This window comes from Pseudonaja textilis, chromosome 4 (assembly GCF_049901715.1).
Source record: "Pseudonaja textilis isolate UNSWEBS1 chromosome 4, rPseTex1.2, whole genome shotgun sequence".
NCBI classification, from domain to species: Eukaryota; Metazoa; Chordata; class Lepidosauria; order Squamata; family Elapidae; genus Pseudonaja; species Pseudonaja textilis.
This window is the reverse complement of record NC_141993.1, coordinates 44,662,139-44,688,511: the sequence shown is the minus strand read 5'-3', so window position 1 is coordinate 44,688,511 and position 26,373 is coordinate 44,662,139. Positions and strand designations below refer to the sequence as shown.

At 38.3% G+C, this 26,373-nt stretch overlaps 1 protein-coding gene across 5 annotated transcripts in view; it reads right to left on the bottom strand.

The window, feature by feature from the left end:
- Positions 1-25,137, bottom strand: part of SORCS1 (sortilin related VPS10 domain containing receptor 1) — a 452,701-nt gene extending 427,564 nt beyond the window's left edge. For all 5 annotated transcript variants that reach the window (XM_087932772.1, XM_087932776.1, XM_087932771.1 and 2 more), the window contains exon 1: positions 24,018-25,137. In XM_087932772.1, coding sequence (XP_087788898.1) covers positions 24,018-24,779 — 762 coding nt within the window. In that variant the 5' untranslated portion in view covers positions 24,780-25,137. The remainder of the gene's footprint in view (positions 1-24,017) is intronic.
- Positions 25,138-26,373: the final 1,236 nt, after the last annotated feature.

The window sequence follows — 26,373 nt, the reverse complement described above, 5'->3', positions numbered from 1 at the left end:
GGCGTCTCCCACTTGGCGAAATCTGTTGGCTCAATGACCCCTTGTTTTAGTAGTTTATCCAATTCAGCGTCTAGTTTTGGTCGAATAGCAAATGGAACTCTACGTGGTTTTAATCTGATTGGGACTGCCTGGGGGTCAACGGTGAACGAGATGGGGGTTCCATTATAACACCCCAGCTCCTCGCTGAACACATCTGCGTAGTCAGCGAATAAGGAGTCAGTGTCTGAGGTTGAGACAGCATGGACTCCTGTTAACCCTAGGCCGAGGTGGGGAAACCAATCGAGCCCCAATAAGGTGGGTAGATTGCCGTTAACTACCACTAGAGGTAGGTGGCCTTTAAAAGCTCTAAAACTAACAAAGAACTTGCCTCTGCCGATCACGGGAATGGCCTTCCCCTGGTAGTCCTTCAGACCGAACTGGCATCTCTGAAGCCGGGTAGTAGATAGGCTGGGGTGGAGTCTCTTGAGGGTGTTCCACGAGATTATTGAGAGCGCTGACCCTGTGTCAACCTCCATGTGGCACGGTTTACCTTCTAGGGAAGCGGAGAGAGAAATTTTACTAACAGAGTGGCAAGTACGCCTGGCAAGGCGGTGCGTGCGACAGTTTAATACTTGCCTCTGTGGTCCCGAGTGCGAGGACGGGGGTCTTTGTGCAGCGCTTTGGGGGCTTGGCAGACTCTCGCAATGTGCCCCCTCTTATGGCAGTTGTTGCAAACGGCTCCCTTAAACTTGCAGGTGGCCCTTTGATGTGATCCCCACAGGCTAGGCACAGGGTGATGTGCTTGGGTGGACCGGTGTATTCCTGTTTGGCCCCTACCTGCGACCGTCTGTCATTGGTGAGGCGATGGACATCGTTCTCATCGTTGTGGCCTTCCTCCGTTTCCACCTCTTCGGAATGGACTGGGAACGCTGCTAGCTTGGTGCTTGGGCCCTGAATTTCGGTGGCTGAGTTCGTTGCTAGCTCGGCTGCTAGGGCCTCCTCTACCGCTTGCGCGAGGTTGAGGTCTTTTTTAGCTAGCAGTCGCCTCTGTAGGTTGAGATCCTTGACCCCACAAACCAACTGATCGAGGAGCATGTCCTCCAGGTATGTTCCAAACCCGCAGTGCAGGGCTGCTGTTCTGAGGGCGGCCATATATTGGTTGATGGTCTCCTTACTTGATTTCTTCCTCATTCGGAACCTCCTGGCGATTTGTGAAGGCCTGGGAGCGTAGTGGTTTGTGAGGATCTCAAGCAACTCGGACCACGGAACGTTTTTTAATTCTCTCGGCGCCACGAGTGCTGCAGCGGTATCGTAAACGGTGGCTCCGCAGTAAATTAGGAAATAGGATTTTTTCCGATGCTCTCCCGCATCCGACAGGCCGACCGCATCGATGTAATGATTGAAACGGTTCTTATACGATTCCCACTTCTCTTCGTCTGGTTTAAACGCCGGGAATACTGGATTGGAACTCATGGTGCTGGAACGGCTGGGCTACCTGCGGGAGAAATCTCTCTGGGACTACGAACGCTCGTGAGTTACTAGTGATATCAGCTCTGGAGAGGTTTTTTGCTACCCTCTCTTTCTCTCTCTCTGGGTTACCACGTTGGCTGCTAGCCGTTGGAGGTGTCTTGATTCGCGCCAAAAAAAAAGTGGGCGTTAGTGACTCTCTACAGCGCTGTGCTGTGATTCCTACTGGCTCGAAATTCAAATGACACCCGTTTGAATTTCGCGCCAAATGCAGAGCGGCTGCGGCTCGCAGCGCTTCACTTTCCCCGTAGCGAGGCTAACAAGCGGCTACAGACGCTTCTAACTATTTGACTCAGACCGCTTTCTCTGGCTGCGGATCTGCGTTTGCTCTTTTTGATCGCTCGTTTCGCTAGCTGACCGCTCTCTCTGGCTGTAGATCGGTGGCTAGTGACTCAGCGGTTGCAAGGTGCTTCTGGTAGCCATCCCATCCTCGTCGCCAGTGTTAAGTTTGAGCAATGAGAGGCTGAACCAGAGCATGAGTGCAACAGTACTTTATTTTACAAATAAAGGGCTGACCGTGCTTGCCAAGCCTGGAACTGGCTCGCAGCAATCAGCAGCCAGTTGGACCCCGCAGCCTGCTTTTATAGCTGGCTGCTGGGGAGAACTGACCAATGGGAATGGGGGAATAACGCCCACACAAAGTGAGTGGACCTGAGTGAGAACTCCTTGAGTCCTCAGGACATAACAGTTAGTATTATGAGCCTCTCAATTTTGAATGGCAAACTGTGCTTTCTTGCTTTCACTTCAGGCAGTAAAATCACTTGTTTTAGCCTGTTTATGCTACAATTGTTTTATTATTATTTAATAAACTGCCCTGGGAATATGATTATAAGTATAAAAATGCTTATTCTAAATAAATAAATAATGGATAACTATGAAGAAACACATTTCATGCTGTCTACCAGCTGGCATGACTTCCCTCTCCTTCACAATCTAGCCTTTTTCTAATTAAGTTTATCAAAGTGTGCTACTAAAACCTTTTCACAGAGAGCAAATTGTTTCTTCTATTCGTTTTCCAAAAAAAGAAGTTAAATCTAATTTTACATTCACACAGAGACATATATTTGAGTGATTTCCTCAGAACCAAGCCACAGTCTGATTCATTAAAAATGGCTATGCAGAAAGAGTATACTATTTTATTCATCATTTGATTTGATTTATTATAGCCATTCCACCTACCCCACAAAGACTATTCTAGGAAAATCTCCTGCCATTTATTAATCTCAGAACTTGTTGCCAATGGCACATTATACAAGAAAAGTATGTTAAAAAATATATAAAGGAAGCAACTTACAATCAAAATCAAATAAAGCATAATTAATACTAAAAAAAACCATGTAAAATGGAAGCAATTCTATAGAGGAAATCTTAAAATGTATTTTTATATTTTTAGTAAGACAAAAAATATTTTTTTAAAAAATAATTAACTTCCATATGATCAGAGTGAACATTTTTAGTTTGGAAATAAAAAGCCAGAACTAATTTAATTATTGTTTTTTACAATGCTATATATAAACTGCTTTTTTACTTTTGCAAGTCCAAGATAAAATTCCTCTAAAATAAACTCTGGAGTCAAACCCTTTGCAACAATAGCATGATTTTCACTGTAAGTTATCATTTTCACACAAATCATTTGCCTGCTAGTTATATATTTATTTATATATGTATAACTTACTCAGGAAATATGTTTCAGGACTGAAATTCAGGAATTATTATTATAATTCAAAAATACTGTCATATAATGATTCTATAATATTCCACAGCATCTCCCCATATGTTGGATCTCTTAATGGAGGTGAAAGTCTCTAACCCATTTTTGTGTGGCACCAACATAATCATGATTCACTATAATATTCCACATTTTACCATTCTCCACACATGTCTGTATTACATACTTTACTGACAATTTACAGGTAGTCCTGAATTATGTGCAGTAATATTCAGTAGCTTCCCAATCAGTCATTTATTTTGATAACTGATAGGATGTGTTGAGAGAATCTCCACTATGATGAAAATGATTATTATGAGAGAGACAGAGAGAGAGAGACAGAGAGAGAGAGAATCAGTTTTCCAGTCCGGTTTCCATCAGTGAAGCTATTCACCAATTCATTAATTTACTTTTCAATTCTCTATAACATGATTAATTAAAACTCAAGCAAGTCAAGCCCACTGATAAAACTAATAAAAGCTTATTAGCACTCATGCATTCATTTTGATTTAAGTGTTTCTATTAAATATTAGTTTATTGCTAACTATATGCTGAGACAGAAAATAAAATCCAATCTTTCCTGCTGCCACAACAGACGCAAAATACAGGGACTAAAAGACCCCTTTTGTCGCATCAATTCAAGTGCCAATATACAATAAGAACTAGAGTCTGTATTCATTCATTTTGATGAACTGAAGAACATATTTAATAATTAAATGTTGGCAATGCATTTCAGTCTACAAGAAGTTCAAATATTCTAACAGCAATCTGATACAGGAGGATTCACTAAGAGGAAGAAAATATAAGGAGAAAAGTATGTTGGATATGTTCAGCACCTTAAGTTATTTGTATATATAATAAAGGAGGGATTCAAATAAATAAATAAAATAAACTCAACCATTTGAAATGCATTTCATGTTACGTTAAGCAAATTAAAAATGATATAAATTCCAGATAAAATTTTATATTAGCTAGCAATATTTCATATGGGGCTTGTTTTGTCAACCTGTCTTATAAGTAAAATGTATAGGTAAAATGTATAACACCAAATCCAGTTTTGGGCACACTTAGAATCTTGACAACATGTTGTGACTGGTATTGCTAGCATAAAAGTTCCTACTCAAGGCAAGTGGGATGAGCGTGGTCAAACACAAAATGAAAAATGGTAGGTGTGGCCCCAAGAATAAAAAATGTGGTAGATGTGGACCCAAGAATAAAAAATGTATGTGTATGTGGTTAGTTTACTGTTTGTTATTGTGTTGTTGTTTTGGAAGAACCATATTAGAAAAGGGCCACACATACTTTCTACAGTAACAACAACATTTCTAAGACTTAGCTTGTTACACATGGGTCCACATGAATAAAGTCCAAATGTATTTCTAGCATGTTTATAATATATGAAAAATAGAAAGTACTCAAAATCTACTTTAAAACAAAAAAAAATCCCAACAATCTTCTTTTCTTGGCCTTCACCTTGTTTTAAGAAGAATTTGTATTTATGAACCTAATTACAAGATATTCAGGTTCTTATAGATATTAAAAACGAGGCTGACATAGACTGCCTGCAAGACATTTACATATATAGTTAACAACTAGCAGAATCTCTGTGATGAATAGTTAGGAATTATTTTCTTCAAGCACCAAAAAGTCCCATGTATGTTACAATCATACCCAGAATTTATGTCATTCCAACCAACATATTACTATGTTTTTCTTTTGGGTGATGTTACAGAACATAATGGCAAAGCATTGTATTTTTTCTATACTGTGTCCCTTTACCCAACTTCCCTTATATGTACAGAGCTACTCAAAATCCAATTCTACCAGTTGCATTTCCTTCTTGTATTTTATAAGATTTCTCAAATCTGAAATAAGCTCACAGACCTTGGGTCTTTCCCTACTACTAAGTTGAAGGCCTACCCACCTATACCTCAGTCAACAGAATTAATAATATTAGATTAGCACAATATTTGCTATACTCATTCATTCCCAATCCTTGCCTCTATTACCTGTCATTATCTTCCAAGATAATGGACAACAAACCTAACAGATTTAAATACCTTGATGCTATTCTGATGATGCTGAAATAAAGAAAAAACATAGCACTAGTACAAATGAAAATAATTTATTCATGAGTTGGGAATGAGATGAACACAAATCATAGGAGTGTGACAAAAAAATGTGGTCAGGACACATCATTCTATAATTAGGTTTTAGTATATAAAGACACTTTGAGCCTCTTCTGTAAAGTACAACCTGAACTTTCCAGGTAACAACTGAACTTTCCAGGTAACAATTTTTATTCTTTGGTTATTTCATATATCAATGTATACAATTCTGGAGACTTTCAAAAAAAGAATATATATAGAGTTTCATAGCAAGTGCAAATGATACTAGTTATACTATGTAGCTGAACTCAACATTATTTTATCAGATCATCAAGATATTTAAGGAGTCTAAAGCTGATATAAAAACTTATCTAATGAAGACTTCAGGGGACTTATCCACAATTTTGCAGACTCAGCAGCAATTGTTGTTTGTCTTATTTTACAGAGGACAAGCCTTTATTTAAGCTGTACAATTCAAGTCAGATTTCAATATCAAGATTATAGATAAGGATTTTGAAGGTTAATATTCATAACTGAGTATCTAGGTAGTAGATTGATACAGGTACTAGGTATAGCATTTATTTCTAAATATACATCTATGCATGTACATTAGGACTGGTAATTCTTGTTAAATGGACAGCCTATTTCATTCTATTTTGGGGACAGTGTGTCTCCCCTTTGGGGCAAATACAATAATTACTTGCTGAGAAAAAAAGAAATTACTTTTAAGAGTGGTAAACTAACACTGAACTTAAATCCATTGTACAGTTGGGCAGACTTTTTACTTGTTCTTCAGTGGCTCTTGTCAATATATTTCCATTTTTGTAGGCTGATTTGTACAATAAGCATTCTATTATATATAAGGTAAGCGCATGCTTTTATTGAACAATAAATTAAAGTTAAAATTATTACTTAATTGTGGACCTGAATACAAATATATTTCCTGCAAAAGTTACATCTGATTTAAAGGGTAAAGATGAACGAAAGAATTTTAAGACTTCTTAATGCCAAAAAGACCAAGATCCATTTACAAATTTGTAGAATTACTTCTAAATATCAATGTAAGCTGACACACAAGATATGACATTTAACAGCTTCTTCTTTTGTTTGTTCCCAGGATCTGATACTCAGAAGCCTCATTCTTCTGAGCACTGAACACAGTTTAATCAGTTATTATCTACTTTTCGTCAGTAAAGTTGGACTGTAACACATTTCTGAGGATGCAGAATTCACAAGCCTGATCCAAGCTCTTGTTTTACAAGCAATCAATAAACACAAAGTTCAACCTCTTTCAAATCAATCTATGTCACAAATTTCAAATAGAGAGATTGAATATTTATTTTCATGCAATCTCAGCATACTCATCTGTCCAACTGTATGAGGTTTATTTTGGATGAATATCTCTTAAAATATCAGGTTTGCAAACTGAGCGTGCTCCTAGGTAAGGCATTGTCACTAGAGGAAGAAAGGACAATAGACTGATAATTTACCTTGTAACAATTGTCTACATTCTGAAACCTCCTTTGAGGTTTACTGCAATATAAATTGTTTGGGGATACCTTTAAAAATTATCCATAATTTATCTTGATCTACTACAGAATGTCAATGATGTTAGTTGATTCATAGGAGTGTGATAAATTAATCATACTTAATATGGTTAATATAATATGAATATTACATAATTTCATATTCAGTATCATTTCAATGATGATGAGTTCTCAACTAAGTTCTCTTGCTAAATAAGCCCTTACTATAGAAGAAGTCATGTGTTCGGTTTAATCATCTGATACCACATTAAGCCAATTTTCTCAAAGTGTATCAGTCATCTTTCCTTAATTCCTTTTCATCACTACAAATTATTCTGCGTGGATAGAGGATATATTCGCAGGGCACCTTAGTGAAGGAACTTACATCTTTAGAAGTTGGACACTATAACAGAGATATATCTGGAGATGGTTGATCACAAGGACAAAAGAATTATAACTGCCATTTGATTTAGTTCCGATGCATGAAAAGCCTCTGTCAGAAAAACAATTTTCTATTTCAAGGACTAGTTGCAATTTGTGTTGGTTTATCTCTACTGAAAGTTTTCTTACTCTAAGGTTTGGTTTCCTATCAGCCAAATATATGAAAGATTTGTAGAGCAAACAGAACAAAAGACCATGATGCTTCAAATCTAAAAAAGGGGCATGTAAGATTTTCATGGCATTATCTTGGGCATAGTGATGCTTTTTGTACTTTATATATTTATTATGCATTTTTAATCATCTGTGTTTTAAAATATGAGCACACAGAGAGACACACACACTACTAATCTGATATCTTTTTCCATCTCAAATGCAAGATTATTTAAAACTAGTCAGTTTGGCTTCTGTTATCACTGTTTATACCCAATATAAAGAAGAAATAGTCCAAACTAAAATTGCCTGTCAAGTTTATCAGAAGTTAATATAAGAAATACTAAAAAAAAGTCAACAATATATTTAAAGAAAAATATTGTATTATTACTGTCCCAGTTTAACAATCACTTTGTCTTTGGAACAACAAAAGTATGGAATATTATCACAATTATTTGTCTAGCAAATCAACTTACAATAAAAAATACACTGCTCAAAAAAATAAAGGGAACACAAAAATAAGACATCCTAGATCTAAATGAATGAAATATTCTTATTAAATACTTTGTTCATTACATAGTTGAATGTGCTGACAACAAAATCACACAAAATTAATGGAAATCTAATTTAGCCACCCATGGAGGTCTGGATTTGGAGTTACACTCAAAATTAAATAGGAAAAAAACACTACAGGCTGATGCAACTTTGATGTAATGTCCTTAAAACAAGTCAAAATGAAGCTCAGTGGTGTGTGTGGCCTCCACGTGCCTGTATGACCTCCCCACAATGCCTGGGCATGCTCCTATTGAGGTGGCAGATGGTCTCCTGAGGGATCTCCTCCCATACCTGGACTAAAGCACCCCCCAACTCCTGGACAGTCTGTGGTGCAATGTGGCGCTGGTAGATGGAGCGAGACAGGATGTCCCAGATGTGCTCAATTGGATTCAGGTCTGGGGAACGGGCGGGCCAGTCCATAGCATCAATGCCTTCATCTTGCAGGAACTGCTGACACACTCCAGCCACATGAGGTCTAGCATTGTCTTGCATTAGGAGGAACCCAGGGCCAACCGCACTAGCATATGGTCTAACAAGGGGTCTGAGGGTCTCATCTCAGTACCTAATGGCAATCAGGCTACCTCTGGCGAGCACATGGAGGGCTGTGCTGCCCCCTAAAGAAATGCCACCCCACACCATTACTGACTCACTTCCAAACTGGTCATGCTGGAGGATGTTGCAGGCAGCAGAACGTTCTCCACAGCATCTCCAGACCCTGTCATATCTGTCACATGTGCTCAGTGTGCTCCTGCTTCATCTGTGAAGAGCACAGGGCGCCAGTGGTGAATTTACCAATCTTGGTGTTCTCTGGCAAATGCTAAACGGTATTGGGCTGTAACCCCCACCTGTGGACTTCAGGCCCTCATACCACCCTCATGAAGTCTGTTTCTGACCGTTTGAGCAGCCACATGCACATTTGTGGCCCTCTGGAAGTCATGTTACAGGACTCTGGCAGTGCTCCTCCTGTCCCTCCTTGCACAAAGGTGGAGGTAGCGGTCCTGATGCTGGGTTGCTGCCCTCTTACGGCCTCCTCCACATCTCCTGATGTACTGGCCTGTCTCCTGGTAGCGCCGCCATGCTCTGGACACTACGCTGACAGAAACAGCAAACCTTCTTGCTACAGCTCACATTGATGTGCCATCCTGGATGAGCTGCACTACCTGAGCCACTTGTGTGGGTTGTAGACTCCGTCTCATGCTACCACTAGAGTGAAAGCACTGCCAGCATTCAAAAGTGACCAAATCATCAGCCAGAAAGCATAGGAACCGAGGAGTGGTCTGTGGTCACCACCTGCAGAACCACTCCTTTATTGGGGATGTCTTGCTAACTGCCTATGTTTTCCACCTGTTGTCTATTCCATTTGCACAACAGCATGTGAAATTGATTGTCAATCAATTGACAATCAATTGCTACCTAAGTGGACAGTTTAATTTCACAGAAGTGTGATTGACTTGAAGTTACATTGTGTTAAGTGTTCCATTTTTTTTTTTTTTTTGAGCAGTGTATTTTATCCTGAATCTGGTTTCTTTACATGGTTAGCCAGAGCCAGAGATTTAACCATAGGTTTTTCTAAATGTGTAACTTTCTTTTTCTGGAGAGTGTCTTAATTTATGCCACAGAGTCATAATGGCAATGTGTACATTATATATATAGTATCGTGTTTGGCTTTTACATACGATCAGTCTATTTGGAGGTAAGAAACACATGTTTTTATTAATTTATTTTCAGTAAACTGATTCATGTTAGAAAGTTACATAGGCTCGGCAAGCCGGTGGCAGGACAGGGACGTCCAGAGGTGGAGAAGCCCAGCTGGGGCTTTCGAACACCTCTTCTCGCATTTGGAGGGATCCCCAGTGGATACACGAAACCCGTAGAGCTTCGTGTCAGAATAGAGGACCCCCGGGTTGCTGTTTGGGGGTAGGCAACTCCCCAGCAACGAAGGAAGAGCCTCTGAGACCAGCGCGATTGAGCCAGCTGCCAGCTAATGGCGGCTCCAAAGTCCGGTCTGCCACTGAACTGATGAAGCAAAAAGTGACTGCCTGAAAGGTCTGAGCGGAAAAGGGCAGAAGGACTACAAAGCCACGAGAGAGATCGGTCTGATTCTCCCTGTTTCACTGTGAGTAACAGTGGGGAAGCTGGAGATAAGCGGCCGGAAAAGCAATTTGAAAAGTGAAAGGGGATAAAGTGGCTCGACACTTAGAGTGAAAGTGTGGATTGGAGCGTTGCCAAGGAGAGAAAAAGGCGGTGGGAACTCAAGAAGCTCAGGAGTGGATTGCCATCTCGGATCTGCGCGTGAGAAGGCTAGAAGATTAGGAGAGGATTTTAGCTGCGAAGGAGGGCAGAGCGAGAGGTAGAGAGCCAGAAAAAGACGTACTGACTTTTATATGCAAGATCCTTTCCTTTTAGCATTACTGCCTACAAAACTGATTTTTAAAGTGATCGATCTGAGGCAGATACCCAAAGTGACTGTGGATTGACAATTGCTGGCAGGAGGGAAGAAGAAGAAGGAAGAGACAGACGGAAGCCTGGCCAAGACTGATCGCTGATTGCTGACAGCAATTAGTCAGCACTTCCTCCCCCTGCTTCCTTGGTGCGCCCAGGAGGAGAGACGATAAGACTAAAACGTCAACCCCAACTCAGATTTGTTTTTCTATGGAACTAATCCTACAGATACGTGCTTTGTGATTCCCTAAAATTGAAAAGACCCCTTTCTTCCTGCATTCTTTCTCTCTCTCCCTTTCTCTTTGTTCTTTCCTTTTTTTCTATAATAGTTAAGTATAAAGGCAAACTGCTTGTTACAGTTATTAAGATTTACAGATTAGACTCTCTTGGATATATAAAAATTTTTAAGGACTGTTAATAGGGTTGTCTCAGATAAAATGGAATCTTAAATATTAATATACACTATAGGACAAAAGTATATATAGTATATATAGAGTGAGATATTCTAGAGTTGGTTGTATGCTTTAAACAAGTATGATTTATTAGGGGTAAAATACAATTAACTCCGGTATTTGAATTTAATATAGAGAATAATACATAATACATCGAATGGTGATTTGGGATAACATTCTTAACATAGTCCAATTGCAAAAACAAATTTTATCAGAGATGACTTCCACAACAACCACGGCCCTGAAAACAGGAAGGAAGAACAACCAGACCTTGATGACAACTCTGGCAACTGCCTCCCAACAACGCAGAAAACTATAGAAGAGACTTTGGTAGGAGAAAAACAACCGACTGTTACTAATGCTAACCTACAAGCGTCATTATTATCCCTGCAAGAATTAATGCAAGAATCAATGTCTAGAATGCAGGAGATTATGATTAGGAATCATAATGAGACCAGAGCAGATATTAGCGAACTGAAAAAAGAAATGAGTAAATTAAAAGAGGAGATGAGAGTAGATATACAGAGAGTTGAAGATAGGGTCGGGACAATGCAATTGGCCATGGAAAGAACTGAATTAAAAATAAAAGAAATAGAGAAGAGGACGGAACAAGCGGAGAGAAACCTGGAAAGGACTGAGGAAGATTTTAAAAATGTAAATAGAGAAATGGAAGATTCCTTGGTCCAACTTGAGATGGACAGAGCAGCTGCATACTTAAGGTTCCAAAACGTGGAGGAATCCAAAAATGAAGAATTAGAACATTTAATGGCAGGTTTGTTGGCTGAACTACTTGGAAAAGAGAAAGATGACTTACTCAAGGAATTTGATGAAATCTATAGGGTGAACACCAGTTATGCAAGGCGTCACAATTGCCCAAGGAGATCCATATCCGCTTTTCAAGAAGATGCATGAGAGACCTAATACATAGAAAGGCCAGAGATGAGAGAATATTATATAAGGGCAAAGAGATCATAATTCTCAAGCAGATTCCAAGAAAAGTGAGGGCCATAAGGCAAGAATATAAATTTTTAGCCAATTACTTAAATAAAAATGAAATCTCATTTAAATGGCTAATCCCAGAAGGGATGCTAATATCGTGGAAGGGAAGAAAAATTAAAATAGATTCAATAGAACAAGCACAAAACTTCCTAGAACAGCTAACAACCACGGAGGATCAACTCACTAGGGAGAAAATCCAAAGGAATATGCAGGAAGATCGTAACCGCCACAGGAACAAAGAAGAAAGACTTGTTCAAATTCAAGGGAAAGACAACTTACAACGAGAAAGGGAAGAAACAACTCCATATCAATCACAAGAAGAGAGCCGTAGAGTTACGAGACAAAAGCGAGGCAGACTTAAGTAAATGGACGAAGGAAGGAAAATTCTTTCCATTAATATAAACGGCCTAAATTCAAGAGCTAAAAGGAAAAGGATTCTAACCAAACTAATAAAACAAAATGTTGATATAATTTGCATACAAGAAACACACATTAGGAAAAGTGAGGAGAAATTCTAGATTGTCCGAAACTGGGAAAATTATTTACAGCACCAGCTGATAAACACAAAAAGAAAGGTATTGCAATCTATGTGAGAGATGACTTAAAAGCGGAGTTAATCTGGGCGGACCCTGAAGGAAGAACTCTGGTGGTACAAATTTCGATTAATGGCATTACACTCTTACTGGTAGTAATCTATGCCCCAAATGATGATCAAGGTAAATTTTTAAACATCTCCATCAAAAATAACAGAATTTGAAAATGGTAATATTATTTTGATTGGCGATTTTAACTCTATTGCTGACTATCGGAAGGATCATAGTAATAGGAGTAAGAACAAAAAAAGGAAATAGAGAATTCTCTAAGCCATGTAAGGATATGTTGAATGAAATGAATCTGTAGATATCTGGAGAAAATTAAATCCCCAAAAAGAACAGTTTACTTATTATTCTAACCCACATAAAATTTGGACAAGAATAGATATGGCTTGGATAAACGGTGAATTATTTAATGAAATCAAAGATAGCGAAATCTTACCAAATGATTGGGCTGACCACAACCCAATTCAAATAACCTGGAGGGTAGAAGAAAACCAAAGAAAAGATGGACTTTTAACACTCATTTAATAAAAGAAGAAGAATATACTAATAAATTGAAAGAAGAACTGAACTTCTTCTTAAAGGAAAATAATAATGATCTAACTTCGAAACAAAATATATGGGACACATTAAAGGCATTTATAAGAGGAATAACAATCTCTTACAATGCTATGAGAAATAAAAGAAAGTATGCCCAACAAAGTAACTTACAACAAGAAATTAAGGATTTAGAAACCCAATTACAAAAGAACCCCAAAAACCAAAGAATACAGAACCAGTTATTAACAACTAAACATAAACTAAATTTACTGGAACAAGAAAAATTGGAGATTAGTCTGAAAATGACTAAACAAATCTACTTTGAGCATGCAAACAAGCCAGGGAGATGGTTAGCCCACAAACTTAAGAAAACGAAAGAAAAAGATTGATACACCAATTAATGGATGAGGGGGCAATATGCAAGAGGAGATAGAGAAGAAAAAAAGAGATCACTTCTAATTACTTTGGGAAATTATACAAAAAGAAGAAGTCTCTGAGGATAAAATAATGAAATACCTGGAGGAAGCGAACGACAAAGCAATTGGAGAGGAAGAGATAGAATTATTAAACCAAAATATAACATGGTCCGAACTGAAGTCAGCAATAGAGAAGCAAAGTAACAATAAAGCACCAGGACCAGACGGGATACCGGTAGAACTTTACAAAATTATCATAGAACAAATTGGACCACTGATGCTGGATGTATTTAATGAGGTACTGTTAGCAGCCAAGATGCCGGACTCGTGGAGGGAGCCTTAATTTCGCTGATCCCGAAGGAGGACCTTGACCACAGACTTATTAATAATTATAGACCAATTTCGCTCCTGAATGCAGATTATAAATTATTCTCTTCTATAATAGCCAATAGATTAAAACAGGTTTTAAATACTTATATCCATGAAGATCAAACGGATTTCTCCCATTTCGACAAATTAAGAATAATTTAAGAACAGTGATAGACATTTCAGAATACTATGAAGCCCACCCGGAAAAACAATTTGCATTTATGTTCTTGGATGCTGAGAAAGCATTCGACAACTAAAATTGGCATTTCTTAATTCAAAAATATATAATATGAATCTTGGCACCAGATTTGAAAATGTCATCACTACAATTTACCACACTCAACAGGCAAACATTCTAATAAATGGGGAACAAACTGGCCCGATAAAAATAGAAAAAGGGGTAAGACAGGGTTGCCCTCTCTCCCCTCTGCTTTTCATATTCGCTCTAGAATCTCTTCTGACGTACATTAGGCAAAATTTGAGAATTAGTGGTTTGAGGATCAAATCAGAAGAATATAAAGTACAGGCTTTCGCAGATGATTTGGTTTTTTTCTGGAGGAGCCCATAGAAAAAGGACACAACTTATTAGAAGAACTAGAACGATTTGGAGAAGTTGCGGGATTTAAAATAAACAGGGAAAAACAAAATTAATGACTAAAAATTTAACAGGAGACCAGAATAAAGAGCTAGAGACAACAATGGGAATACAAGTGACAAAAAAAATTAAATACTTAGGAATTTGGCTAACTCCACAAAGCAAATCGTTAAAAGAAAACAATTATGATAAACTTCTCCAACAAACTAAGAAAGACTTAGATTTTGGAGCAATTTACAACTTTCCTTATTGGGCAGGATTGCTTTGATTAAGATGAATATTCTGCCAAAATTTCTATATTTATTCCAGACAATACCAATTAAACTAAATAAAAATTTTTTTACGGAACTAAACAAGATAACATTGAATTTTATTTGGCAGGGGAAAAAAGCTAGGATTAACGTAAAAGCCCTACAAGATTTGAAAAGCAGAGGAGGGTTAGCCTTGCCAAACTGGAAATATATCATACGGCAGCCACCCTCCTATGGATAAAGGATTGGGTGAACCTAACCAACAAAAGAACACTAGTATTAGAAGGCCACGATATGCAGAAAGGATGGCATGCCTTTCTGTGGGAATCTGGGAAACCCAGGCAATCATATTTCCATAGGCATCTTATCAGGGACTCTTTATTAACTAATTGGAAAAAAGTACGTAAAAAGCTTTATTTGAAAATACCGATTTGGATATCCCCAATGGAAGCGATAGTACACCCTAATAATTTGGATATAACCAAAATGATTAAGTACGAAAATTTATTAGACCCACAAGGAAAATTGAAAACACGACAAGAACTGCAAGAGCGAGGATTTATAATTGATCAGTGGGTGTACCTACAAATTCATAGTAAATACAAACAAGACATTAAGGAATTCGGAATCTACAATAAATTACAGACCCTAGACAAAATTCTACTAGGACCAAGTAAAAAAAATATATCTAAATTTTACAAATATTTATTAGAAACAGAACTAGAACAAGAAATTGTCAAGGGAAATATGATTGCGTGGAGCAGAAATGTGGGTCGGAGCATTACCCTAGCAGAATGGGAAAAGATCTGGAACAGGAACATTAAGATCACAAAATCAGCAGCTTATAAAGAAAACTTATATAAAATGTTTTATAGATGGCACCTGCCCCCTTCGAGATTGGCGAAGATGCACCCAACACGAGCCCCAAGTGTTGGAAATGTCAACACATAGAAGGTACCTTCTTTCACATGTGGTGGTCATGCAAGGAAACCCAGAAGTATTGGCAAAAATTAGGCACTGGCTAGAGGAAATAACCATGGAACAAATTGAGTACAAACCAGAGTCCTTCCTTCTAGGAATTTTTGATAAACAAATATCCAAAAAGTCAAAGTATATTACAATCCACATCTTAACGCGGCCAGACTGGCATTTGCCCAGTGCTGGAAACTACCCTCTATCCCCACTGATCTTATGGTTATTCAGAAAATCTTACAATGCACCGAAATGGACAAACTAACACAAGCATTAAAAATAAAGAATCTTCAACCTATTATAGCAATTGGAATCCTTTGTACATTTGGCTTAATCAAAGATAGATCACCTCTAAGAAAATTAAGGCCGAGGCCTCCGAGGCAGAGATAAAGAAAAGCACTGCCGATGATAGTCTGGAAGAAGAAAAGACCTTACAGACAGTCACAAAAATATGGTTTTATTATAAATGTTTTCTCTACTTCTGTTATCCCCACTTTCCCCCTTCCCTTCCCTTTCCCTCTTTCCTCTCTCAAGCTTTCCTCTCTTTCCCTCTTGGCCCATGCCAAGACTTGTTACGTCTTTTTGTTGTATATACTTTGTAGCTGTGTTGTCGTTGATTTTTTAAAAAAGTAAAACTAATAAAGTTTATTAAGAAAGTTACATAGGCTCTAAGGAGGGAATGATATGTGAAACTGTTTGTCAAGAGATGTCTATGGCTGGAGTTGTCTAATTCTGTGGTTGCTATGGTTCCATCCTTTGTTACTGACTTTTTCTATTGCTATGTATGAAGACTTGCCTTTTACTTTACCACCTCAGTGTTCAGTAACTATTTTGAGAGGCTATTTATTTAGCTGACTGGCTGAGTAATTTGTTCCTACAGCCTTAAAGCTTAATTTAAATAATAATGCTTTATTTCAAGCATGTAATATAATATTTAATTCATTTTCAAGTAATTCTATTAGTCTTAGCATGAGGAGGAAAAGTATGGGGCTTTTAAAAAAATTAGGCCTGAGAAGTATGTAATCAAATTTATACTGTTCTATAAACAATGATAATTGCACAATATGTGAGTTCTGAAACATGATTATAGCTTCTCATTTAAAAAAAAAAGAATCAGTCTCAAACATAATGCATCAATCAATATAAATTTAATTACAAAATAATAAAGTTTAATTATAGGATTAGATTTGAAATTTATTATGATGGGATATAGAGCAATGTTCCAGCTTCCCTTTCCTCTGAATTTTCAGTTTCTCTTGGTGAAATTGCAATAATAATATACAAATAATATACAAATGAAGTATATAAAAAGACCCCAGTGATATGGAAATAAATAGTTACCATTATTCATCCTTAGTATTACCAAATCATGGTCCATGCAGATGTCTTAAAAAGAGAAATTGACAAACCATCACAAAAAGAAAGGAGCTTGAATATCCCTAAAATTCAGGCCTAGAAAAAATTGTCACTTTTATCTAGAGGGTAGTGAACCAAAATTTTGAAGGTTCCCATAAAATCTTGTCAATTACAACTTTCTGCTACTCTGCACTGACCTATGTGAAAGAACAACAGAGCACTTATTATCAAATAACATAATGTTCCATATTTTATCTACATTTTACCAGAGGCTAAGGACAAACTATATGGTTAGTCTTAGAGCTGGCTAAAAAGCAAACTACGATAAGACTGCTGCCATGATTGCTCACTAACAAGACTGGTGATTAATGTAATCCTTACTATTTTAAGATGCAACAATTTAAGGAAAGTGATTGGAGGCTTTCTCTGGCTTTATTTCTTCCCACAAAGAATTATCTATCAGCAAGAGGACACCATCAATCATTCTCAAATATGGACAGATGAGGTTAGATGAGTTTAGATGAGTGTAGGCAGGTGACTGAATTATTAAATTTAGTCATGTATCAAATTACCTGAGTAATAAGTTACAGACATGGAGCAGTTTAGTGCATGTGATCTGTCAGTCTAGTTATCTTCAGAAAGAGTAGTTTCAGGCACAAAGGAAAGTTGTACAGGAAAATGGGAGAGAATGATTAGTAGCAGGTCTGTTCCATCTTCAACTAATGCTGCAAGGTAATGGCATTGCTAGCAGGGAGTCGTTCTATCCCTATGATTGGCAGGACCTGAAAGGAGCCTATGGCAGTAATGAAGCTGTAGAAAAACAGGCAAAACTGTGCCATCACTTCCACCAGAATAATAAATCAATAAACTTATTGTAATATGAAGTCCTATTTTGGAGGACTGGAAACCTGTATCCTACATCCAAGATAATGACAGAACCTACCACACACAGACAGAAGAATATAGCCCTGCTTATAAGTCCACATATGTTCTGTCATGGGCTTCAGAAAGTATCAGGCATTCTCTAGGCCGGGGCTGTCAAACTCAAGGCCTGGGGGCCAGATCTGCCTCACAGGTGTTTAGATCTGGCCCATGGGGCTGCCCTGGAAACAGCAAAGGATCAGCCCGTGGTACCTCTGCCAGCAAAAGTGGAGCCCTCCCGGCCCCTGTTTTTGGCCACAATGGCCACCTCTTGCAGCCCTTTGCAAGTGAAAATGGCACTCCATTTTCAATGGAGAGGGGCCGGTGGGGGTATGCACATCCCACCTGAGCTGTGTTTTCACTGGCAGAGGGCTGCAGGAGGCCCTCACGGTCAAAAATGGACACCCCAACATGAGTGATGTCAAGCTGGCCAAACCCACCCTGGCCATACCCACTCCAGCCTCCGAGATCAAACACAACCCTGATGCAGCCCTCAATGAAACTGAGTTTAACACCCCTTCTCCAGGCAGATGCAAGTCCCATGAAATAAAGGAATTTATAGTAATATGAAGTACTTAACCTAGATCCCATCTCTGATTGTGTCAGCAACTACATTACTCTATCATTGATTAAGCAGTGACACAAAAAATGTGTCACTAAAAGATAGAAAACAGAATTTTAAAACTGAAACTATTAAAGGCTACTCTAAGAAGGTTGAAATGAAAGTAACATCATGACAGCATGTCATACAAATGATTAGTGGAACATATTTATACAACAATGAAGGGGACCGCACCATTGGTGGGATTCAAATTTTTTTTACTACTGGTTCTGTGGGTTTGGCTTGCTAGGCGTGGCAGAGGAAGGCTACTGTAAAATCTCCAGTCAGAGGTGGTATTTGCTGGTTGTCCGAACTATTCAAAATTTCCACTACCGGTTCTCCAGAACTGGTCAGAACCTGCTGAATACCACTACTGGACCAGAGAGTGTGCCCTAAGTTTCAAGCTACCTTTCATCATTTCTCTTCATCAGACTTGTGCAAATTGTCCAGCAAGGTGTTTTGCTGACAAATTAAAAAAAAAGTCCATCCGGGTGAGTCCTCAAAGCGGCAGAGTAATTGCTCATAGGCTAAATGCACCTGCTTCAAAGTATCCAAAAGGTTATCTGGTCATGTCAGATTCTCTCATGGAATGATTTGCATGGTCCATATAGTCACCAGGAGTCAACCTCAAATGAAAAAATCTATTTAGCATTGCTGTTCCTATCAGCCATTGCAGAAGAGAAATACAGGGCTAAAATTTCATTATCCAGCTTCCAAATATTCTTTTGCAAAACAGGCTTCGATTTTAATTGCTTATTCTCAGGGTACTTTAGAATATTTTTAGAATTTCCTTTGGCTGGCATTTTGAGTTCACGTTGTTACTGAAAGGTAGAAAAGATTGTTGATGTCCCCATCTCCCCATCATTCTGCAGTTTCCCTGATTGTCCAGGCTCCCTAAACGGAAAAGACCTCCAAGCAGGCATTCTATCATGACATCTTCTTTGGTATTTAATTGAAGCATAGGAAGCCTGCATAACTGTTGGAGAGATTACTGCAAAATGAAAAAAATAACATTTACTCAAAACTTCTGACCACTCTGCAATTAAAATAAATGCCAGAAGCCAGCAGACTTTTACATATTTGAGAAATGTGGGGTCAACAAAAGCACTTTATTTTCTAACTTAGTCTAAATCAAAAGGCTGACATCAGCTTGAAAGCCTTTGTGGCTAGACTCCACAGGACAGAGGATTTCCCTTGAAACACATGGTTGTCAACAACATGGACAAGAGAAATGAAGAAGTGACAAAAGAGGCAATAAATGTACTGGCTGTGTTCTTCTAAGAAGAACATCAGGAAGCCTTGGCAGTAGTATAATAATATCTTAATCATTTTGGGAATACATTGTTTGGGCCTTGTCATGATACAAATGTGTCTCATTCTGCTTTTGTTAATCAAAGTGATTTGAACAACTTAAATATAAATGTCAGATATGGAAAATTCCAAACAAGGCTGAAAGCCAGGCGTGAATCTGAAAAGTGTAAAGAAACCATTTCTAAAGTATAGCTCTTCTGCTGATGAAAAATATTAAACAATAGGTACTACTTTGTAATGTCCTGTTGGATGTCAACATTTAATTGCAATGGAATATCCAACAGAAAAGCAAATTCAATCACCATACTCATATCCTTCTTTGTAACTTTTAATAATTACTACTATCTTTTCTGACAGTTGTGAGTCTTTAATGGCTACATGACAGCTGAAAATTGAAGATCTAGTATTGCATATTTTTTTTATTTCTATTCTGAACATATATCAGTTAAAAGCTCACATTCTTATTTTAAATCTAAGACTTGATCAATATATCTTTATTACACTTGTGGCTTCACTTTTCTTCCAAGGATTTCACACCCATACTTTCTTCCACACGAGGTAGGCTACTCTGAATGATGTGATATTTTCAAAGTTTCATAGCTGAAATGGGCTTTACCACTAGTTTACCACACTGAGAGTTTATTCACCGGAGATAAATTCCCTGTGTGTGTCTGATAAAGAATTCTCTTCTATTCTAAATATAATGTTTTCCAAAAGCAGACTTTCTGAAGACAGTGACAATAGCTAGTTTCTGTTAATATTTACCATTTATGCAACATTCTTCAGAATTGCCAAAAAAGATCCATTCATAGACATTATCACAGAAACTTTTGAAATCCTTCCTAAACATACTCACACACGCATTCATGAATCTGCCTAATATCAGTACGAAAAAATTACAGATTAGTTAAATTTGATTCACCAACTTTGAAAGTTACATTTGGATTTTTAAAGGATTTCATTCCTCTGGGTTCCTTTTGGTCAGTCAAATATTTATTTTAAACTCTAGAGCCAGTTCTACTACTTGTCAAGCAATAAATTCAATAAATGTTTGTTTCTCTATTAAAGAGAAATTTCCAAAGCTAACTAGCTGCAAGTCTCATTATTTCATTAAAATATCTCCCCTTTAATCCAATGTGTCGCATAGACAGCTATGGTTAATCGGTGATAATAAAAATGTATTGAAGTTCACCATAAGCTTCTCAATTTCACTACCAAGATATAGTGATGGCTATACAACTACATATCTTTAAAAAAATTATGATGGACAAAACAATCAAAACAACAACTAGTCATGACAGCTATATTTGACATCCTGTATTAGAAGAACTATTTGGTGAGAAGCATAAGTGAGTAGTGCTATTGTATTCAGGTCTCACTTGTTGATTTCTCATAGGTGCTGGTTGGGTATTATGAGAATCCAACACTGGGCAAGATAAAAATGTAATCTAATCCACCATAGTTTTTCATATGTATCACATATCAAATCACATATCAAAACAAATCCTGGTTTTAATATAAAATATCTTCCAGAAGCACTCTGCTCAATGCACCAAAGGTATCTTAAAATGTCTGGATAATGAGAATGCAAATGATTTTTAAATAAAAAATACACTTTATTTTCATTTTAAAAAGGATAAATGTTGAAGTAAGCAACAAATATTCTGTGAACAACTAGTAAACGGGATTTGAATGTGGACTGACCTGGTAAGATATAAAGAAAAAGCAGATGTTAAGAAGGGAAATAATTCAAGACTGCATCACTGCTAGTGTCACTATGACGTCTGCTACTTGTCGAACCAAGCTTGTAATTTATGGTTGTAGACATAAAACAACTGCTCAACAATTGATGCAAAACTCAATTTTAGTTTTGTTGCATAAATTAAACCTTTTACATTGTCCTGATTTCCTAGATGAAAGTGGCCAACAATGAATTTTATTTTAAAATCTTAACATGAAAAATTGTAGACAGCATGTCATTTTCACTTTAGAAACAAAATCATTTAAGATTGTAGTAGGTATTACAAAGGGCTTTTCTTCAGCCAAACAGAATGACTCAGCACTGTTTTCATTTTGTTCCTTGAGAAACCATTTAAGGAATGGCTGAAGCTCTCCATTCTTCATTATTCACCCAACGCACTGTGCTGAATAGCTATTGAAAAAATATACGACTAGAAAATGCAAGATTGATACCTTGTATGTAGAAAAACCTCCAAACACTTCATATGTTAAAGACACAAATTAATTGAAGAACTTCCTTCCCCCCACCGCCCCCATGGAAATGAGCAATAAAGAGAAATACAAAATGTAGAAAAAATAACCCTTAGAATTATAGCTTGTTTTAATGTAAACGCATACATAATCTGTGGTTCTTCAAGAATTTATTCCACTTTTAAGTTGCAAGATACGAAGACATTTCTTGTTTAAGCAATGACAAACTTGTTCTATCAGCTTTAGAAGTCTGCAGTTCAAGGTGGATTGATTTTAATGGATTTGTATCAGATATTTGATAGCCAAAATGAGTAAAAAGGAGAAAGGAGAAAGGTTCTATAAACCTACAAGCGAAGCAGGATTTTTGCTTGTATGGTTTGATTAAAAAGTTTTTTAAAGCTTATGAGATTACAATTTAGTCAATGAAGTCTAACTCCTCTAAAAGTGATGATGACATTGATATGAATACTAAATAATCACAGTAAAATTAATATTTTGTAATATTTACTTTCATACCAAGGGGACTTTATAATGGCTAGATAGCTAACTTCTCCATTTTCATAATAAGCAAACTGACAAATGAGAGGAGCAAAGAGGACTGTGAATAAATTAAATATCCCTGAATAAGAGTCAACTTTATCTTTTTGTGTGTGTGTCTTTTCTATTTGTCTCCCTTTAATTTCTCATAGAAGGCTAACTCTTATATAGAGAGCTCCAGACTGGGTTATCCTAGTTTTCCCTAAAAAGTTCTTCCAAAAAACAAGATTCAATCTGCAAAACACTAACGTTAAACAAGCAGTTAAACTATTCATGTGGATTGATCTTCATTATAACAGCACAGGACACCTTGGAGTTACTCTTTATAAAGATGCTTACAAAGTAAGAATTGGATTACCAGACATACAGAACATTTGAACTATTAGGGATAAACCTAAGAACAGGTGAGAAAAAACTCTGGTTTTCCACCCAAATGAATAGAGACAGCTAAAGGAAATCTTGACCTGGAAATCTATGTTCTTTTAAGGATTTTGAGGAAATGGGAAAGAATCAGGGGCAGCCTAAAGTAGATTGTAACAGTAGGTAAGCCTCTGATCAGCACTGACCCTTAATGATCTTTTATTGTGGGTGACATCTGCTTTTAAATGAAAGCTATGGGAATAATGAACTGGTGACAGTACATAAATGAGAAACATTTTCTGATCTAGTGTCCCAGCACCAGGAAGACAACTGTATATATTTTCTAAAAGTGGTTTATATACTGCAGTTTGAAAGTGTACAAAGGAAAAGAAAAAATTGGCTTATTTATGGACGAAAATAAAGATAAATCTCTTCTGAACAGGAATGAATAGGAAGGAACATAAGAGCAGATAGCAATCAGTAAACACTACTTGGCTGATGGAGAACTTCAACTTCTAACAGGATGCTTTACTATATTTCCATTGCTTATCCTTAAATTCTTAATCCTTACATTTTGACATTTGTGTGATAACAACAAAATATATCTGGACTGAAATGTTAAATGCTTTTTTTTTTTTTTACTTTTGCTTTGCTTATCCCACGCTAGGTCACACAAACTTATATCCTAATAATCTCAGAAAGCTTTAGCTTAGTCAAAGATTTTCTTTAAAAAAATTATCTCTTGGTCAATGCTGTCCAAGGCACTACAGAGCAGAGCAGAAACTTTCTGCTTGGAAAAAGGAAGCCCTTAAAAACCACTTCAGATGCAACAAACATAGGTTGTAAAAAAGGGGGAGGAAGAAAACTCCTCCCAAAGGAACCAATACTACTACTGCTGCTGTTATGGTCAATAGCTGTTACATTCATCACCATCACCACCACCACCATCATCTCCAACACAGAGGAAAGGGAAAGCAGGTTACATCTTGCTGGAAAGCAACAGCAGGGAAGGATTTAATGCTTGCTGGGACCCAGAGCGCCATCTCCCTGCCCTGTGCACTGTGGTCTGTTGCTTAATTGTTATGGCTACTCACACTGCTGTTGTGGCCCGACCAGTGCACCATGGCTTGGTTATGCGCCGAATCTCCAGTGAGAGCAAAGGTCGTACTTGTCAATTTGAGTTCTTCCTGTCGGAAGCGCGTGGCTTTTGCCAGCAGCTGCTCCGGCGCTGCCCGTGCCCTGCTCTCCAGCTGCGCGTCTCTTTCAGCCGGAGCTCCTCTGGGTTTCCGACTCGACCGCCTCCTCCGATCGTTCCGGTTATTTCTTCTCCGCCGGCTCAGGAGCGCCGATCCGGATCTCCGGCCAGGCTCCAAACTGGTCCCCCGACGCCCTGCACTCCCTGCTGGAAACAGAGCGGGAGCCGAGGCTAACTTTTTGCGGATGGGCCTTTCAACATCTGGAGGAGATAGTCTGAGTCGGATCGGGGGAAATTCTGGGAGCTCGCCGGTCCCTTTGCTCGATCCCATCCAACCCTTTGATCCCATCCCGACACGTTGCTCCCCGGCAGAAGCAGCCGAGATCGGACTCCCGGCATCCGCCGCTTCTCGGTTGCGATCCGCGGGCTTCTCACCTCTTTTATCCACAGGTATCTCTCCGGCCTCATCGCCTCCTTGTGCTGGCCTCAAGTTCATTAATAATCCTCGGGCTGGTGGCTGCGGCTGTAGCCGCACCTGCCAGCGGCACGATCGGCAAGTGATGTCTGCTCCGATAAAGCCAAAAGTAAGGATCAAAAGCCAGATCCGAGCGGCGAGCAAAGCGAAACGCCACCCTGGGTACCAGCTAGTAACTTTTCCCATTTCCCAGGAAGCGGTTGGGGAAAACAAAACAAACAAACAAAAGCAACGCTGACAACAACAACAACAAAAAAACCGGAGCGCAAATCGAAATGGGGACTCTGCAGATGTTTTAATTGTTTTTAATTGTATATATTTTTAATAATAAAAGATGCCAATAACTCCACAGAAGTTTCCGATTCTGCCGTATTTGAAGCTGATAGAAAAGGGAAACGCGGTGCTCTTTCTTTCTTTTCTTTTTTCTCTTTCGGATTCCCGCCCTCCCACCAAAAGACTGGCGTTGCTGATCCGGCTTTTGATGGAAGGGAAAGCCACAACCACGGGGGGAGGAGCTGAATGAAAGGGAGAGGGCGCACCTCCCGCCAACGCACCCTGGCTAGTGAATGCTGGTGCTTGCTTGGATAGCAGTCGCAAAATCGCCTATCCGCTTGCTCCCCCCGCCTTCCTTCCCGGCGCTCTCTCGCCAATCGCTTCAACTCCTTGGGATTTTCTCGTCGGTATAGTTAGGACGCGACGGCCCCCGTTCACTTTTCCGGAGCTAGAAGTACTGAGGGGCACGGGAAATGAAATTAAAGTGGTTGATAACTCAACTGTACTTCGCCATCTCTCTCAATTATATTTCCATTTAGTGCAGGTCAGTGAAAATTAGGAAAAACAAGCAAGCAACCTGTCTGTCTGTCGTCTCTTCATTCTCTCGCCCCCCCCCCCCTCTCTATGTCGTGTGTGTGTGTGTGTGTGAACGGGCGTGCGCGCTCCTTCCCCCGCTTTTAAAAACTAAGCAGACTAGCTGAGAAATGTATAAAGATCAATTTTCGTTTCCCCTTCGTCTGCTTTTTGCACCTTCATGCTTGCTTCTTAATAGAAACTTGTTTTTCATCGAACACTGGATTGGTTCTCAATCACTGGAACTCAGGGTTTGGAATCTATATCCGGAAATGTAGCAACATCTGTTTCTCAGTCATTGACTTCTTTCCATCACTACTGGGACCAGCATTCTTGCATTTTATACTGCTCCCTCAGTGATTAAAATGTATGTTGCTGCAAAGCCACTCATCCAGGATGTGGTTGAATCTGACTTAACCTTACTTCAGGGGACAATTTCTATTCATATAAGATATTAATGTTTGCTTTAAGTATAAGTTTGCAAAAGTATTTAGCTGGAAATCTGTACATGCTGTTTGGATGTAAAATTGTACATTGATGTCTCAGAAAATAATATATATGCACGCATAATTTTATTGGCAGTTAATCCAGCACAGAAGGTAAATGTAGAAATACCACATGCAGAAATACCACACCACATGAATACAGAATTAGAAAGAAAGAAGCTTTGAGCCACAAAAGATTGTTGAAGTTGGCAACACAACATGAAATTGGCAACACAACATGGCTTCCACCATAGTTTCAGCTTTTTTAAAGAAGAAAACAAAAACCACCAGTTTAAGACCCATGAAAATAGGTGAACAAATAAAAATAAAAATGTGAACTGGGAACTGTTAATAATGGTAATAAACACAAAACGTAGCCTAAAATGTGGTTGTTGAAAGGCATACTTACTGGCAGTGGATTAAAAAATTTCAGAGGATTTGGATCAAAG